Consider the following 18661-nt stretch of genomic DNA (forward strand, 5'->3'; position numbering starts at 1 on the left):
TACCCTCAAAAAAAAAAAAAAACAGCAGCGTAGCTAGCTACACTACTAGGAAAAGTAGTACCACCGGCGACCTGAAATAGCCTATCCCCGGCGCTTTGCAATTCGCCGGCGATCACCTCGCCGGTGGTAATGCCTTACCGCCGGCGTTTTGCAAACCGCCGGGGGTAACCCAGAATACCGCTGGCACATTATCCCAAACCGCCGGGGATAATATTTACCACCGGCATTTTCCAATCCGCCAGGGTCATCTCATCTTACCCCTGGCACAAAGGCCCAGTTCGCCAGCGGTAACACTTTCAGGATTTAAAAAAAAAATTACATGAGCTCCATCCCATACATTTTCCACGTGATACTCCAGAACTCCTCACATTGTTCTGATTCCAAAACATGTCTAGCAGCAGTGTATATTTGATTTTCCAAGCACAGTAACACACGCAAGTGGCTACATAATGAAAATCAAAATAACACAATATCCATCACAGAAAATGAACACTGGTTAATGATGTCGTCTGCACTTGGAGATCCTATGGCCATGACTGCAGAAGATAAGATTTATTGCAGTAGTAAGTACATATGACTTGAGAAGTTATTGCTATAGAAATATATTACTGATTAGAGTAGTATAGTATCGTTGTTATATCTTGTGAATATATCATGCAAGACTAGGACCATGACTTGGTGTAGTACTGGTTAATGATGTTCATGTGAAGGGATCAAATTTGCAAGAGCATAAGAACCAGGACATGCTGAACTGAATCAATAATTAAGAAAGCTTTGACTCTACAGATTTATTTTCACAAGTACACCAAGCTAGATATAATGAAGTACATGGATTGTTTTTGCACAATACCACATGTTTTGCCGTAATGAACATGTTATATAATATAGCATTTCAGTCTAGTTTCCAGGACTATGAATGGATATCAAATTATATTTCACATCAACCATACTGAGTGCACAACAAAATTAAACTCTACCGCAGTAAAGGGAGATAGACTAGAGTTGTAGTTGAACTAAGCATTTCAGTTTAGTTAAATAATTAGGTGCAGATAACAAAGGTTCGCTAACACCAAAATTTGCATGATGGTATACTAATGTGAAGCAGGACAAAGCAACTAAAATGTAAGCAAATCGAGGTTTAGGGATTAGATGCAGACCTGATCTAGTAAGAAAATAACAGAATAATAAAAAAATCACCTATACAGGGATCTGCATTTGCAGACAAAAAAACAATACACCAACAAAATTTCATCAATGCTCGTCAGAAATGAATTCATGATTTCCCACCTGCCCTAAATAACAATGGATCTCTACTCAGATTTCCTAAAGTACATGCATATATAGATCTAAATATACTACTGCAGCAATAAGAGCAGCTGGCCTCGGCTTGAGGTAGATCCGTATGAATACAGAGAGAAGGAGAGAACACAAACATACAATCTTACCGTGTTGTTGAGATGGGGGCTTGAGGTAGATCCGTAGATGGCCTCAGCTGTAAGGCAGAGGGCGCAAGCGCAGCACTTGCCGTCGACGTAGAAGGCACGGAAGCCGCGACAGGCGATGGCGACCACGGGGCAGGCCCGGTCGCTCTGGGGCACCGGCGCCATGTCCGCCAGCTCCCGGGCGCCAGCACTCATCCTCGCCCTATCTTCCTCTCCCGACGACGACGCCATTGCTGGAGGACCGCCCTGGCGGGTACTCCTGCGGTCCCGTAGTCCCGCGGCGCCTGCTCCTACAGGCGGTCCAGCGAGTCGCCGTCGCACGAGAGGGATTGAGAGAGAGCGGTGTGCCCTTGCGCTGCGCCGGTGGGCGAGATCATATAGTTGAGCAATGGAAGAGAATATACATAAGGTACATCCACCAAAATCTGCATTTCCTACTTTCCCTGGTCTGCATATAAGAGAGCATATTCAGCAAAAAGTCATGGATAACATACCAAATATTTAAGAACAGGCAATGGATATCTACACATATGTAAGGCAACCTTGTTAGCACAGTGAACATGAATCACAGATTTCTAAACAGATGTATAAATCTGAGAATACTAGGATGGTATGCCACTTTTCCTTAGTCGAGAAGGACACAAAAATCTGACAGTAGTCTTCTTTTAAACAAGAAATAATGTTTCTACATGGAATCAGATCCATGAGTTTCAATACACTATGTCATTGATAGCCATAATCCCTTCTATCATTGAACTAGGCATTTGTTCATTTTCTAGATCGCTCACGCATTTTCTAGATTCATTGTAAGAGCACAAGCAGTCAATAAAGGATGCTAAAACTGACTTGCTTACCTTGTCAACCTTGATACCTGGCATGGAGAGCACCAGAAATATGCTCCATTGAGTGCATTTTAGGGACAGACTTGCAGTAATTAAAAATCACTATTAGTTTCAGACTTGCAGTAATTAAAAATCTAAAGGCATGGTTCATTTGCACAAAGGCAATTAACAACATGAGTATGAGAGTAACAATTAACAACAGAAGAATCTGACCGATATATGGTTTCATGAATGGAAGTAGCCCAGATCTAAACTGTTAAAATCACACTCAATTGCAAGAATCAGTTAACAAAAACAAGCATAGGCAAAAGCAATTATCTTTCTTTTTACTCCTACAGCACAAGATCAAACATTGGGGAGACAAAACTTGCCCTCAATAACCGATAGAATTCCCTCAATTAGGAAGGGGAGGCCCTGACCTGGGCACCGCTGCGAATCCTTGAGGGGGGACTTGTCGGCGGTGAGCGACCTAGGATTCCCTGGATCATGATGGTGAAGACGGCGACGGAGCTGGAGTTGGGGTCGCTGGGGTTGCCGTTGCCGTCGCGGAATCGCGTGATGCGGAGGGCGTCCTCCATGCGTGAGATCCCGAGGTGCGCGATGGCGATGACGTCGGCGACGAGGAGGAGGTGGAGCCAGAGCAGCAGGGAGGCCCTGTGGATGTGGGAGATGGTGGTGGCGGCGAACTGGTGGGCGATGGCGGCGTCCCCGGCGAGGAGGTTGAGCGGGAGCGCGGCGGCGAGGGAGACGGCGGCGAGGACGAGGAAGGCGGCGCGCTCGAAGAGGAGGAACTGCGCCGCGTCGGCGCCGTAGTGCAGCGCGATCTGCGGTGCCGTGGCGTGGTAGACGGTGAGCAGCTTGGCGGCGATGCGGAGGGCCCCGGTATGCAGCGGTGGTCGAAGCGGAGCTCCACGGCCTCCGGCGCCGGCGCGGCCGGGCCCATCGGGCGGGCGGGCACAGCAGGGGGGCGGAACCCTAGATTATTTTGGCCGGGGATGGAGAGAGGGCGGGGTGGGTGTGCGTGCGTGTGGGTGGTGGGTGGGTGGTGGGTCGTGTGGTTGTGGGTGGGGAGGAGATACCCCGGCGAATTAGAGTGGGAGCGCGGTGGCCCAACCTGCCACCCGTAACCCCCGGCGAATTAGAGTGGGTTCGCTGGCGTTAAGGCCCGCTACCCCCGGCGCTATTGGGCTGGATTTGGCTGCGGTAATGCCAGGCCGGATGGAGACCCCGCGGTCCATTATATCGCTGGCATCTTTAAATCGAACTTGCCAGCGGTAACGCATGTACCCCCGGCATCTTCCATTCAGTCTCGCCGGCGGTAGGGTTAGGCCCCCCTGGAAGGCATTATCGCCGGCATATTCAAATCGTATTTGCCGGCGGTAAGGAGTGTGGCTATAAGCCTTTTTCTAGTAGTGCTAATCAGTCCTTGAAGTACAGAGCAGATGTTAAGCATTCATACGCGTTTAGGGGTATTCGGAAAAGACTGTACACCCGGTATCGAGCCAAAGGCCAAAGCAGAGAACAGTTGCCCCAATCTCACCATCTGTGTTCTTATCCCGCTACCAGTCTCTCTGTTCAGATGAAGATACCAAATCCCCTCGGCATGGTTTAGCACAGCCCGAGCGCCAGCTCTCCCCCTCTGCAAAGCCAGGCGCGGCGGCAGCCGCTGTCAAGAGCGACTGCAGGCCCCTCAGATTCCACCAGGTGCGGTGACGGCGGGCCCCTCCTCTCCTCTGTTCCTTGCCGCCCGGAGTTAAACGCGAAGCCGCTGCGGGCCGGCAGCACGTAGCCACCCCTCCCTCGGTTCTCCCCGCGGCCAGCTCTTCTCGCCAATGCGTCGCCGCCGCCCCTTTCCCTGCCACGGCTTCTCTTTTCCGCTTCCTCTCCACACGACGGCGTCGTCCGACACCTCCTCTCCCCGCCGTGGGGTCGGCTCTTCCCCTCCCTACGCTGCACAAGCGAGGAGGTGTCGTCGCCCTGAAGTGCTACAACCGGCTCGGTATGGTTTCTGCTCTCACAACCCAACTGTCCCTTATCACAAGTTTTTTTTAGGTAGTCCCTTATCAGAAGATAATTAGATGGTAAGCATGAATGCTTCATCAAACTTACCCGAGACCAAATCGGTATGTCGACGGGCCCCAACAATTTTAGCCATTGTAGCTGTTTGCATAGATCGTCGTGTTCTCGCCTTGCTGATTGGCTAGGAGGCGTAGAGCGATATTTGAGCAAGGGAGGATGGTGCGGACGGATTGGTTGTCCGCTAAATCAATGGCGTAAATAAATCTCCATATGCTAGTTTTTTGGAAAGAAAATCGTGGGCGCGTGGTATTTGCGATTTGTTATGGCGAAAAATCTGTTTTTAAAGGTTACCTGGAAAATAATCTGTCGGTTTTTAAGGAAGATGATCTCTCATCTTAATTATTACCAGGAAAATAGCGTACTATATAGGGGCTTAGCAAACCAACCTTTTATATATACCTTCTTTAAATTTGCAAAGCAATATGCCTAAGTGAGACCGATTATGTAATTTTCTGGTATGTTCATCGATAGAATGGTCTTATAATTACATTTCTTATAAATGAGTGATCTCGAGAAGTTCACTTCACCTGGAACATTTTTTAATGGACTGAAGTGATATGCTCCATTTTTAGTTGCAAGCGTGGCTGGTGCTGGAACAGACTTTGCAGCTTTAATTCAGCATCCTGTAGTCCCTTCACCTTTACATGTCTTTTGGACTTGGAGATGATGAAATCATACCCTTAAAATTAAGTATATTACAGGTCTGAACTCATCCTCTTCGTGGAAACATGTTGTTTCACATTTTAGTTTTTCTTATGTCTTAGGTTCTGATGTACTCATGAGCAGTAGCCTCTGTACATCTAAAGTGCATAGATTGTTATTTGACACGGTACTTCAGTTATCCAGCTGCTTGATTTGTTAATCCCGGGAGTCCACTTAAAGTAAATCTTATTGTGATTAGTACTGTTCTTATTGAGACTTTTTCTCTGGAAGCATACCCATTTTTAAATATGGTAATATAGTGACCTTCTTTAAATACACATCATCATGGTAAATCCGAGGTCTTACGCAGACTCCACCTTTTGATCTGTCCATAGACTTTAGTAGCTTCATGTGATGCATAATTTTGATACATATCATCATGGCAAATCCGAATGAAGTTGCACCTGAGTTTTTTTTTTATGTTGTACATTGCTGGCCAGTGGCTTTAGTTTCCACATTGTCCCCACAAGTTTATTACCAGTTAGTTTGCTACCTTCATGTATCATGTACTACATCTCATCCATGGTCTAGCCCTGGAAAACCCGCTGATTCATGTCTTTACGTGCATTTTAGAAGGTGTACATGAATGTGCATTTAATTTAATGCCGCTGCAACACAACTTCATACATTACCTCAAGAGCTTCATCGAGTAAGTTATAAGTGACTATGCTGGAAGTGAACGGATCCCAATACTATTGATTTATTTTGTGCCCTTATTTACCGGGTGCTAGCCATAATGATGACAAGGTCCTTGTTCTTGCTGCTACAAACACTCCATATGCTCTCAATCAGATATAGAACATCTATCAATTATTCACCTGCCCGATCTTAAAGCCAGGCAACCCATGTTCAAGGTAATGAACTGCCAAAAGACAAATTGCAGTTAACTTTTGCCCCACCTGGACATTGCTATGAACTTCAGCTACCCTTGATATCTCTGCTAAGTTACATAACATGCTAATAAGTTCTGATTTCACAAAGAGTTGGAGCAAGCACTTGGAATGTTCTTAGTCCCTCTACATTTATTTGTTGTTGTTCTAATTTCACAAAGGGTTGATTAAGTTACATAACATGCTAAGTTTTATACCACATACATATGAATGTTGTCTCACCAGAGTTTCAACAAGTTTTCATATATCTTAACGTGCTAATAAGTTACATGGAAATCGTTTGAACAATGTAACTGTAGGCATGCACCAGGATTTCGATGAAATTACCTTGATGTTGTACGAAATTCATGATATACAGTAGGGTTTTACATTGGTAGGTAATCCTTGAAACAATATAACCTTCAGTACACCCAAAGTTGTATGTAATCGAATTACATAACCTCTGTCATAAAAGAAAGCACTCTATTTGCGAGTCTGCATTTTTGGACCAAATACCACAGTAGACAGTTAATCACTTATGTTAATATCTTAATATTCAGTATGTTTGGGAAGCAATCTATTTGGGAAGACCCTCATCTACAAGATTCTTACTATATGCTTGCTGCTGAAAACATAAAAGAAAGGATTCTATTTTGAGCAAAAACAACACTTGAGAATTAATCACGTATGTTAATATTCAGTTTGTTTCGGAAGCAACCTATTTAGGAAGACCCTCATGTACAAGATCTTACTTATATGCTTGCTGCTGATAACATAAAAGTAAGCATTCTATTTGCGAGTCTGCACTCTCAGACCAAAAACCAAAGTTTACAATTAATCACTTATGTTCATATTCAGTCTGTATGGGAATCAATCTCTTTGGGAAGACCCTAATCCACAAGATCTTACTATATGCTTGCTGCTGAAACAATGACAATGATATACATACCTTAACGGTAGGGTTGCAGACTTGCGGTGCGGCGTCCTGCTTAGTCCCGCAAAAACAGAATTAAGCCAGCATCTAGTGTTAGTTTTGGCCGAGGAAATACACAGTGGCTGGGTACGACAGAAGAAAATCAGTCCTGCATCGGATCCCGCGTTGCAACCCTACTTAGCGGGGACAACTTGTTGGTGCCCCGTCTGTGAAGAATCTTGATCAACTGTTTGAGTGGGGGATTTGAGTTGGGAAGGTGGTCACTGAGGAATATGGTGCGAGAGAGGCCGTCCTGAGATGAAACATAGTTTACTCTTGGCGGGTTTAGGACGGGTAGGAAGGTATATTTTTTTTTGCGATAAAGGACTGATGATATTAAGCCAAAGTTCTTACAGAAAGGTCCCTAACAAACTGAAAAATTACAGATAAGGCCAACAGGACCCCGACTGCATCGACGACGACGAGGACGTATGACGGCGCGCCGCCGCTGCTTCTCCTCACTGACCCTGGAACGGGAGAAGACCCTCTTGCGGCCGGGAAGTCGACAAACTCAGCTCCGAGGAACCTCCGCCCAGCACCGCCGACATCGTCGCTTTGCTCAACATCACCAAGACCTTCAAGCTCTTCAGACGTCCGGCTCCACCGCACCATGGACACCGGCGAGGGAACGCCATGCAGCACAGCTCCAAGGACCTGCACACATGGCCAAAGTAGTCGATCTGCAGAGAGGCTCCACCGAGCCGCACTGCCGGAGAGGCCGACCGCCACCACAAAACTCCGCCCCGACCGCGCCGCCCACTCCTCGACGCCGCCGGCAGGAGACCTACCAAACCCTACTCTATACACACTGCAAGACGGGATCCCCAACCTCCCGCCGCCGGAGCGGCCGACGGAGGCGGGGATCCGGCGAATCGACGGTGGCTTAGTGGATTGGCCGGCGGGATCCAGAAAATCGCCCCTGCTACAGTGACGGTAGGGGGAAAGCGTCCAGGCTCGCTTTTTTTTCTGTGCAGGGAAACCTTATGGTAGGAAGGTATATATATATATATATATACTGTGGAAAGAGGCTGGGCGTAAATCATGGTGTAACTAATGGTAGGCTGAAAAGGGGGACATGAACTACTGTGATTGATCGTTATTTGACTGCTGCTAATACCAAAATTAATGTTAGGGCGTAGTAGAAGGGGATTTCAATTGACTGGTGATTGAATTTGGTAGGTTGATACTCTTTCAATTAAAAAATTTCGTAGTTCAACAGGTAGCTCAATAATAATTTTTGTTGTAAACAAATAATACTATTTTTTTTTTTTGCTTTACCCGTCAATATCAAGGAAACTTTATTTTTACATGCTGCTCCTGTTTTATCTTTCAGGAACATGATCCCATGATTGAGCGCATCATCACTCAGGTCTCAGGAGAAGATTGTGCTGACTGCTGACAACAACAGAACTTATGAAGGTCAACTCGAGAGTGCTACGGGGCAGGCTGGGACGCACAAAAATTGGGAGGATATGCTATTAGGATGGTGTCTTATGTGCTGCCGAAATTAATTTTCGCTGGAAAGTAATGGTCATCGATTGATTGATGCCGAAAGAAAATGTCGTCAATTGTGGCGATAACTGAAAGTTAACTGAATTTTTTTAGCGGACCTGAGCGTTAACTGAAGGTTGTTTGTTCGTTGTTGGGAGAGCGGAAAGCGCCTGGGATTAGTTGGGCTTGGCCTACTTAGGCCCGGTCGGGGCGATCTGAAGAGCGGAAGAAGTTTGACGAAGCGAACGTCGGACCGTCTGACGACGGAACGCTCTCCTCCTTTTTAAGTAGTAGAGATAACTGAAAATTAACTGAATTTTTTTAGCGGACCTGAGCGTTAACTGAAGGTTGTTTGTTCGTTGTTGGGAGAGCGGAAAGCGCCTGGGATTAGTTGGGCTTGGCCTACTTAGGCCCGGTCGGGGCGATCGGAAGAGTGGAAGAAGTTTGACGAAGCGAACTTCGGACCGTCTGACGACGGAACGCTCTCCTCCTTTTTAAGTAGTAGAGATAACTGAAAGTTAACTGAATTTTTTTAGCGGACCTGAGCGTTAACTGAAGGTTGTTTGTTCATTGTTGGGAGAGCGGAAAGCGCCTGGGATTAGTTGGGCTTGGCCTACTTAGGCCCGGTCGGGGCGATCGGAAGAGCGGAAGAAGTTTGACGAAGCGAACGTCGGACCGTCTGACGACGGAACGCTCTCCTCCTTTTTAAGTAGTAGAGATATAGACATAGGAGGGTACCTTAGAAAACTCTCCACTTCTTATGACTACGACAATATAATGCTCTACTTTGTCTACCACTTTAAACAACATTTGTGGTTTCTAGCTTTGCTATTTCTTTTGAGCACCAACAAGTGCAAGGGCTATGTGCACTGCGGTGCAGGTTTGCCAAACCATTATTTTGTACATATACAATTTCTAATAAATAAAAAGTATCAAACTTTGGAGAGAGATTTATGTTCTTTCATGTGCCGATTGCAAGACTGAGAGATTTCTTATTTGAATGGAAGGGTCCTTTTTTTTTTTTTTTTGAAAGGGGAATACTTGTATTCATCTGGAAGGGTCCTTTGGATGACAGACAGAGTGCGGTGATATAAGCATGACATGGTATGGTTATGTTTGACAATCAAATAAGGCGATTTGTAACATATTTCTTCTCATATAAATTTCAAGCTCTTAACATGTATGAGTGATCTGGCTAGATGATGCTCGCTGGTTTATTTTTTAAAATTTGAGGGTAATTCATCGTACTACACGAGGAAGAATATATATAATTTAATTACTATTGTTTGCTATTTGTGTACCACACTATTATCGTGCTTCTGGTTGATGTCAGCTATCAATGCAAAGTTCGTATACGCCATGTAAACCCATTCCACTATGTGAGATTTATCTTTGTGATGGATTACACTATTTTATTGCTATTTGTATTAAATAAATAAGGAAAATATTTTAAAAAGTTTTCGAGACAGTATATTATAACTTCACAATATAGAAAGTGTGACTTATTTAGTATGTATATTTACATTAAATAAGACGTGCGTGGCACGTGCAAGCTTACTAGTAGAAGCAAACTAGATGGACCCTGCGCGTGCTGCTGCGCCCGTCTATGTTGCTTCCGTTTTCTTCTTCTTTTACATACAAAGTGAGCTGAACCTCCTAGACATTTTTTAGGCATGATTAGGGAAAGGAATAGTCGATCATGGGAGACGAACGCAGCACAGTCCCATTTTCTGATCATCAACCACATATGGTAAGCGCCAAGAAAAAGATATGTATGAGTACCTTTACAACTTCTCCAATTTAAAAAATATTGTTACATGAAAAAAACTAATACTTATATATTATTTACCAATAACCCTCCATTATCTGAAAGATAAAGAATAGCCAAAGATAAACCAACATACAAAGCAAAATTACATCCGCTCAAATTGATGTCAAGCGTTGTGACGTCCTGAACTCCAGAGCTCAATTGGCAGGCTTTGAGTTTCTAGTGCAATGTGCTATGTTGGACTATTTGTAAGAACTTTGTAGAAAATGACAATAGCCTATTACAAAGAAGGTATAAGAATTTAGAACTCAAAAAAATATGAACACAGTAGCACTTACTTCAATTTTGTGTGCAGTTAGTCTAGTATGGAAAATCTTGCAGCATTTCTATTATGGCATTGACACTGCGATATTTTAGGCAGACAAGACTAAGAAAACATTTTCAAATTTATACAGATAAACAGACATTTAGGAAAGAAAAATACACATAGTCAATCTTTTTTTGGAGAACACTTCAATAAATCTAGAGTAGATCATATAAAATTCACCATTCAGATTTTTAAAAATCCGCATCTCCAAAACCTTTTCAATTTTATACAGACAAACAGACATTTAGGAAAGAAAAATACACATAACCAATCATTTTGTTGGGGAACACTTCAATAAATCTAGATCATATAAAATTCACCAGTCAGATTTTTAAAAATCTGCATCTTCAAAATTGTGATACTTTAGGCGTTTCATAAGCTCTCGGTTTCAGTGCCTCATAACAGTGTTGATGAACCATATCACCGGGGAAGGGAAGCATGGATGAGCGTCTCGAGCATCGATTCACATACTTCTATTACCATACATCAAATGTCGTAATACCGAATATTTAAGGCCTTGACACAATAACTTGTAACTTTCTTATGCATGTTCAATGTAGAAGTTATTGTAGCAAAAATAGACATCTATTGCGTATGTTTCACTATATAATGCAGTCTTTGTTAGGCATGCAAATGCACCACGTTAACAAATAAGGTAAGTCTCTGCGGTGAACCATTACCTCAAAAGTATGCTTCAAGAACCCATGTTCACTTCAATTGCTGCAAAGGTGACATCAATTCTCAGTATTCTACAAAACAATGCGGCAGTGTGAAACCGTGAATGTTAGACTATTGATTTCAACCAGAGACCGGAAAGAATGATTAAATACTTGGAATAAGTAACTACAACTAATAACATACCAGGTAATAGGTACCAGGTAATAGGTACCGCTATTTTTTATTGTTATATGCTCCCATATGGTATTTAACTTTAGATGTAACCCATAGAGCCTTCTCAGTGATTTTGTTACCGCGGCCGTCGGATCGTCTCCCTCCATTGAATCTTGGCCGGTGACTTCTTTAACTGTCTGGAACAGTGTTTCTTCCATCGCTACGCGCACACGCCTCTTCTGGCTGTCACTGGACCCAGATTTTTTCAGGCATACTTGCAGCGTCGATTATTTTTTGGGGGGCCGGCTGGCTGCGTCGGAGCATGGTTGCCCGAGACAAAGCCAAGATCCCCAAATTCATATATTCGAATATTTATAACCAAGTATCCGTCAAGAACATATGTTTCGAACAAAACTATCAGCATGAGCCAGGCTGACATCTGAAGATATATCTAACTGAAGTGTCCTTTCAGTGAATACAGAAATTGTATGCCTAATAGAATACCACTGTGAAGGATGAACACTTTTATTTTTTCTAAACGTGAGGCCAAGTCCAATATCGGTCCGCTTCCAACTAACTGTCATACGGGACTACATCCTCTTGCTCTACGCATTCTCCTTTGCAGCTGATAATCTTGTTCAAGGGCTATGTAGAAACAAGATTTAATAGGAGCTTAGATAGCCAGTATACCAGTACCACGCAGAGAAAAATGTCATGGTCTATCTAATCCAATTGCATAGAAATGAACATTTGTAATGTAATACTTATTCTGTCTAACTCTAACTGTCTCCTGGGTAAGTGTCAACAAGTCACACAACTATGTACAACATATATGAACAAGCCGACTTGCTAATTGTTCTCGGCTATCTAATCTAGTTGCATAGAAATGAACATGAGACATCACGATCGACTAAGAGTTTTATGTGAGAATGTGAGGGACAATATATACCAACAGGCAACTTAAGTGCAAATTCAAGAAACAAGAGTATCACGTTTGAGTTTTGTAATACTACCCAGGAATTCGAAAATTTATATTGCTGTTGAGGTCCCATATCCTGAATGATCATAGCTGCACAACCAAACCAAATAAACAGCTTTAATAAATTCAGCAAAGGAAAATGCTGAGATAAAATTTTCAAGATAACTGTCTAGTTTTCCAATATTTATTAATGTAAAGAAAAATAGGAGTATTTTGTGCATTTTTAGTATTAGTTGGACTTACCGGACTTAAAGTGAACATAATAATATATATTTATATAACTTACATATTGCCTGCTTACAAACACAACAAATTCGAATCATGCAAGATACACATCATTCTGAATAATTTGATGAATAAGGGAGTAATAATAGTAGAAAAGTTCCAAGCATGAGAAGCTTTCACATATTATGATCCATGAGCCTCCCATTGTGAAACAAAAGCTACATGTCCTAGAAAGCTGAATTCTGAAAAATCCTATCATGGCACTTTAGAAGAAAATACAACAGCTACACATACATCTTATCCATGTGTGATTTAACCAGACTGTTACTGAGCTCATGAGACATGAGAGAAATGCACACATGCATCGCAGGGGTACCAGAAATTCATCTATGCAAACCAGGAGACATTTCACCGACATGTACTGATGGATTATATCTTCATGGCATTCACCAACAAGCCAAAGCTGAATGGTTAATCAGCATGTACGTCTGCTGACAGTATGAAAATAAAACTGATTTTCCTAATCAAGAACAGTGGGAAACTATGATTAAGAAAAGCTTTGGCTAGGGTCCATATCAACTACTATGACATATACTGCCTCCAGATCAATGTTTGTTGACCAACATTGCATGTCCTCTTTGCAGAGAGATTCCTCACCTTTTTCGCTCTACCCGTAGGAATCCAAAATACATTACTTGATCTAGCTATAGGCTGTAGCAATCCAAATACATTGTTTACTTTCGGTTGATGAAACTATACATGATACATCCAACACAAATAGTTGTAAGGATCTAATAGTGTATTATCCGACAGAATCACCAAAGAGTTGAAGAAGCTCAGGCATGTTATACACAATTTGATCCCACTGATGCCAACGAAAACACCGAGAAGCTACATACAAAATGGTTCTAGCTACATCAAAATCGCACCTCCCTCGCCGCAACCAAGTACTTGGAATCCCACCGCTGTACAAAAATCCACATGCCCGACACTCGAAATGCTTAGATCACCACCAAACACACAACGATCTTGTAGTCCCCACCACATTTACACACAAAAAACACCAACTCATCAATAACAGGCCACCGACAATCCTACCGCCAGCCAAACTTGCTATCATAAACCTACGTTCATATAAAACCTCGTGAAGGAATCACCACTCAAAGTTAAGCAATATTTTGAAGACCTCATGAAGAGGTGCAATTGAAAAAATGTGTCAAAATTTGTAAGTACTAAGTAGCAGTGGCTTGTGACTCTTCACATATGTGCATATGCAGTGATAAGTTCACACGTGCAAGCAAAACATAGCAGTGGCTAGCGACAATAATATCAAAGACATAAGGGGAAATAGACAATGATAGTTCCCCTACCCGGGCGCCATGTCCTCCCCATTGTCCATGCCACCAATGTTCCACTTTCAGAATAAATTCTCCTTGTTTCATTTTGCTAGATAAGGCAAAGCGCATCTTAAATCATTTTTGTAACCAAATTTGGTTCCTGTACACATTGTGCAACTGTCTCTACTTTTCGTCATAAGTCTGGCGATCAACGTTGCCAAATAACATTCCTGATTTCCTTACAATGTAGTAGCATCAGGGGAAAAAGATATGCTAACCACTTACCTACAAACAGAAACACTGAAATACAGGTTTCTGAACTAAATGATCCATAGTTTTCAGCTTCACATCATCCTGCTTATCTCGAACAAAGTCTCAATAGGATTTTAAATCATTCTCACAATTAGACAGGCTAGATTAATAGATGCATTTGCATGTCTCTCTCTATATGCTCAGTTTTTTTTAAAAATATATTCTCATGACATATGGCTTGAATAATGTCACCATAAATTTGTACAAATAATGTTTGTAAAGGTCCTGGTTTTATTTTCTCCCCAGGGTATATATTTCTAGATTTGTGTTGGTCTTATTTACCAGGGAATGGATGAAAACATCCTATCACCAAATTGCATGCCAGAGATTTTATTTCCATATCAAGAATGATGATTCAATCGGAAGCGAGTAACAACAAGTATTCTTGGGCGGCAACATGGCTTTCTTCAGGATGGGTTATGGTAATTGTGTGCCGTGCGGAGGCCGCCTCCACTGTAGCATCGTTGAGTCTATTGTGCAACACGGAAAACACCTGGTGAGCACAAGGCATGTCACTGACAACGAATACTTAGTGAGTTTACGAAAATAAGGATGAATAAGCTAACCACTATGTAACCTATTTGTTGAGCAAGACAGTAGGCCTTCTGTTCAAGTTGCAATTACATCATTACATGGTAACGGTATACAATGTACTATTTAAGTGCTAAAGCACAGGGTAACAGACATTCTTGTCAAACATGGCACATGGTTCATTAGTAGTTTATCTGCTGTTAAAATATTGGAACTATTATGCTTTAATAAAACGGCGATGTTTTCTGCATCTTGTCATTATTTTTAGATGTACTGATGTGTCTGCTTTAGCCTTACTTGGATCAGTTTGAGAGAAACTTTGGTAGTAATGTTTGATCACCACCTACCCTAAGCCTGCCTGATCTGCATAACCAGGCTACATGAACGGAAATTTTCCATCTTCACTTTTGGATAAACCAAAATGACAAAAGGAAGTCCATTTAGTCTAATATGTTATCTTGAACAAAAGGGGACTGCATCTACTGTTCAAAGTTCACTGATTTCAGCTAAACTGAAACACCGTCGTTGCAGTTCATAAAAAGGAAAGAACCGGCATAGTGAAAGGATAGAGAGAGAGGGGGGCATCTGCACGCAGAGAGCCTAGGCCGTTGGTATTCGACGTTGACAAATCAAGATGCAAAACAAGAACATGAATACCATGAGTAATTTGCAGATTGGTTGCTCCTATTCACTTAAGATCTTGAGAGAATTCCTTATTTAGCCTTGGCTGAAGTTTGCCTTCCTTTTTTGGCCATGGCAAAAAAATTTCTTCCTTTTTTGACACACGAAGTTTAGATGGTTTCTTATTTGGCCCTGCCGTCAATTCTGTTAGCTCCTCCCGTCAAACAAATTTTTGCTGGACTTTTATACCCCTAAATAAATTAGAAAAGATAAAAAAGTAAGGAAAAAGAAAAAAAATCCTGGACCAAACCCGAGCGCCCCCGACCCAACGGGATCGACCCAAACGCCTCCAATCTCCTCTCCCACGCCAGCCACTCCTCCACCGCTGCGCCGCCCACTCCCTAACCCCGCCGCCGCTGCCGGTCCGGCCCAGCGGCCGGACCATTCCGTTCTCCTCCCCCACGCCGTTCACTCCCCATCTCTGCGTAGCCCCATTCCGACCCCGACCCCCTGACCGGGCGGCGACTAACCCTAGAAGCGGGGGCAGCCAGCTCGTCTTGCGGCGGCGGCAGGGGCTTAGCCATGGGAGCTGGAGGCGGCGGCGGTGCGGCTCTGCAGGCGGAGGCAGAGGGAGCGGCAGATAGAGACCCGGGCACGGCGGCGGAAGGTGCGGCCGCGGAGGAACAAGGTGCGGCGGCGGAGCATCTGTCTACGAGCTCTGTGGCGGTCGGGGCTTCGGCTTTGGGCGCGGATGTTAGCTCGACGTCTGCAGGGTTCAGCCACCGCGCGGGTACATGCTCTGGTTGTGCGGCATCCTCGGCACTTTCCATCGAGACTCTTCTATGCCCAACGAACAAATAAATGTGGTTGGGGCGAAGCAGAAAAAGAAAGAGCATGCATCATGTATGTACCATGCGAATCTTTGAGGAGGTTCTGTCAAATTTTTGAATTTTTGAAAATCTAATTAAATTTTTGAAAATCTGATCAAATATTGCAGCAGGGGCAAAAGTGTCATCTTATACATCTAGTTAACACCGTTAGTGCTTAAATTGCACTAGAGGGCCAAATAAGGAACCATAAAAACTTTGTGTGTCAAGAAAGGTGGAAGAATTTTTTTGCCAGGATCAAGAAAGTCAAACTTCAGCCAGGACCAAATAAGGAATTCTCTCTAAGATCTTAGTGCTTTTACCTCTGATTGGCGGAGCGGTGAGGGTCAGGAAATCTACCAAACAACCTAGAAACACAGAGAAAATCCCTGACAAGGTCTACTGCTCACCTTGGAGCGACAGATCGGCGTCTCGCCAGAAGGGGTAGGCGGCGGCGCATTCGAAGATGGAAGCGGCGGCGCGTCGAAGGAAGGAGGGCGATGGTGGTCGTCGGATTTGACAAGGTCGAGCTGCTCACCTAGAGGAGCTAGCAGATCGGCGTCTCACCAGAAGAGGTAGGGGCGGCGGCGCATTGATGGATGGAAGCAGCGGCAGAGTCAAAAAAAGGTGGGTGACGGTGCTCGTCGGATGAAGGACGCGATAGCAGCGATGGTGCAGAAAGAAGCTTCGTCCCCGGCCGGTCGGAGGCATCAAATTTGCCGGGTGAGGTGGAGAAGAAGGGCGGTGGAAACGCAGCTAGCAGTTTTCAACAGAAGCCCCAATAAAAACAACTCAAAACCGACCTCGCTACATCTTTCCTCGCTTACACGTCAGGCACAGCGACAGCACACATTAAAACATGAGGAAATACGGTCAATGCCTGTGGGGCCCGCGAAACGGATGTGCAGATCATCCAGGAGCACTCCCAACCTTGGGAGCTTAGTGCTCTTTATTAATTTAAAATTAGGTGTCCTCTTCTGTTTAGAAACGTGCTCTGGCGCCTGCGTACAATGTACTACCAGCAACCAATTCACAGTGCAGCCCCAGCAAACGCCTTGCAGTGTGCATGCCTGTCCGTCTTCCAAAACCAGATCCAATCGACCGGCGAAGCTTCTATGCATGAAGGAAGCGGAGCTAGCCCACTCTCACCCTCTCTGCAGGCTGTCGCCGCCAGAGGGACCACACGCCGTCCTGGCCACCGCTCACGTGTCACCCCTGGCCGCTAAGCTCCACACCACCCGCGCTGCCTGCGCTTAACCCAAGCTCTCCATACAAATCGCGTTAACACTCGCTTGGGAGTAGCTTAGGTCGATCCGTAGCCACACAAACCACCACCAGCACTAGGAGCAGCCCATGGATGACGACTTCACCTTCCCCACCGTCGCCGCGCCGGCGCCGGCAACGGCAACGGCACCGGCACCGGCACCGGAGGAGCAGCATAACCTCGAGGAGGTCCCGTTACCTCAGCGCTTTGTCGGCCCGATCACCTCCCCTCTCTGGCCATTCTCCTCCTCACCAGAGACAAAGAATACCCCGGAGGTGGACGAGGCGGACGCGCCGTCGACGTCGACGAGAACCGGAGGGCACGCGCAAGCGGTCCGGCAGCACAACGACGAGGACCGGATGGACCTGCTGTGGGAGGACCTCAACGACGACCTGAAGCTCCCGCAGCGCCGCCGCCCGGACTCGTCTGACACGGAGTCCGAGGAGACGTCGGCCGGGTGCGCGCCCACCACCATGCTGAGGGCGTCCTCGCGCGCCGGCGGGGCGGGGCAGTTCTGCGGCGGCAGCAGCCGCTCTGGCCGTGGCGGCAGGACGACGGGGTGGGCGCTGCTGCTGAGGCTCTTCCAGAGGCTCTTCGCCGTCGACAAGAGGCCGCCGTCCCGGTCCCCGCGCCACCTCCACCACGGTATCTACGCGCCATGACGCGCGCAGGAGCATACGCTCGACCTGTTCTTCTGCTTAAATCCTTCTGTAGATTAACAAATTGCATGGCAATTGTTTGTAGAACATGCCATTCTCCTCGGTGGTAAATATTACGGGCAGGAAAGGATTATCCTCTGTTTTCCTTTTTTGTGCTGCATTCCGTCAAAGTGCATTTCTGATTTATTTGTGCTTGCCCACGTTCATGGATGAATTGTCCATGTATATGCTTAATCATAGTAAACTGATAATGCTTGACAAAAGGACAGAAAAAACATGGTAGATTGCACAGAGTCGCGTAGGTAAAAGTGTACAGTGGGCGCGTTTTGTCCTAGGTGGTAGCTCAGCCATATGTGGAGAAGCAAAAGGGAGCGAGAGAAAAGATCAGGCACAGAAGGGTAGCGGAGAGAGGACCTACGAGAGAGGCTGACACAGGCTGATTGCAACACCGGAGCTGGGCTGGACGCTAATTCTACGGCTGCTTCACCAACCAGGCATTGCAG

At 44.9% G+C, this 18661-nt stretch overlaps 1 protein-coding gene and 2 long non-coding RNA genes across 3 annotated transcripts; 2 read left to right on the forward strand and 1 right to left on the reverse strand.

The window, feature by feature from the left end:
- Nucleotides 1-3756: 3756 nt before the first annotated feature.
- LOC139832796 (uncharacterized) lies at nucleotides 3757-8528 on the forward strand. The gene is made up of 2 exons (XR_011747264.1): nucleotides 3757-4283; nucleotides 8241-8528. It is a non-coding gene; the product is annotated as an uncharacterized lncRNA (long non-coding RNA).
- Nucleotides 8529-10156: 1628 nt separating this feature from the next.
- On the reverse strand, nucleotides 10157-17018 carry LOC127334503 (uncharacterized). The gene is made up of 4 exons (XR_007872186.2): nucleotides 16646-17018; nucleotides 11409-14710; nucleotides 11214-11282; nucleotides 10157-10443 (listed from the first exon to the last, which is right to left on the reverse strand). It is a non-coding gene; the product is annotated as an uncharacterized lncRNA (long non-coding RNA).
- A 275-nt stretch (nucleotides 17019-17293) lies between these two features.
- On the forward strand, nucleotides 17294-18344 carry LOC127334502 (uncharacterized). Its single transcript, XM_051360969.2, has one exon. The coding sequence runs from the start codon at nucleotides 17589-17591 to the stop codon at nucleotides 18159-18161; it is 573 nt and encodes a 190-aa protein (XP_051216929.1). The 5' UTR covers nucleotides 17294-17588; the 3' UTR covers nucleotides 18162-18344.
- The last annotated feature ends 317 nt before the right edge of the window (nucleotides 18345-18661 follow it).

This window comes from Lolium perenne, chromosome 6 (assembly GCF_019359855.2).
Source record: "Lolium perenne isolate Kyuss_39 chromosome 6, Kyuss_2.0, whole genome shotgun sequence".
In the NCBI taxonomy this organism is placed as follows: domain Eukaryota; kingdom Viridiplantae; phylum Streptophyta; class Magnoliopsida; order Poales; family Poaceae; genus Lolium; species Lolium perenne.

Excerpts from the sequence above, each read along its gene's own strand:
- LOC127334502 (XM_051360969.2), top strand. The coding sequence starts at position 17,589 with ATGGATGACGACTTCACCTTCCCCACCGTCGCCGCGCCGGCGCCGGCA.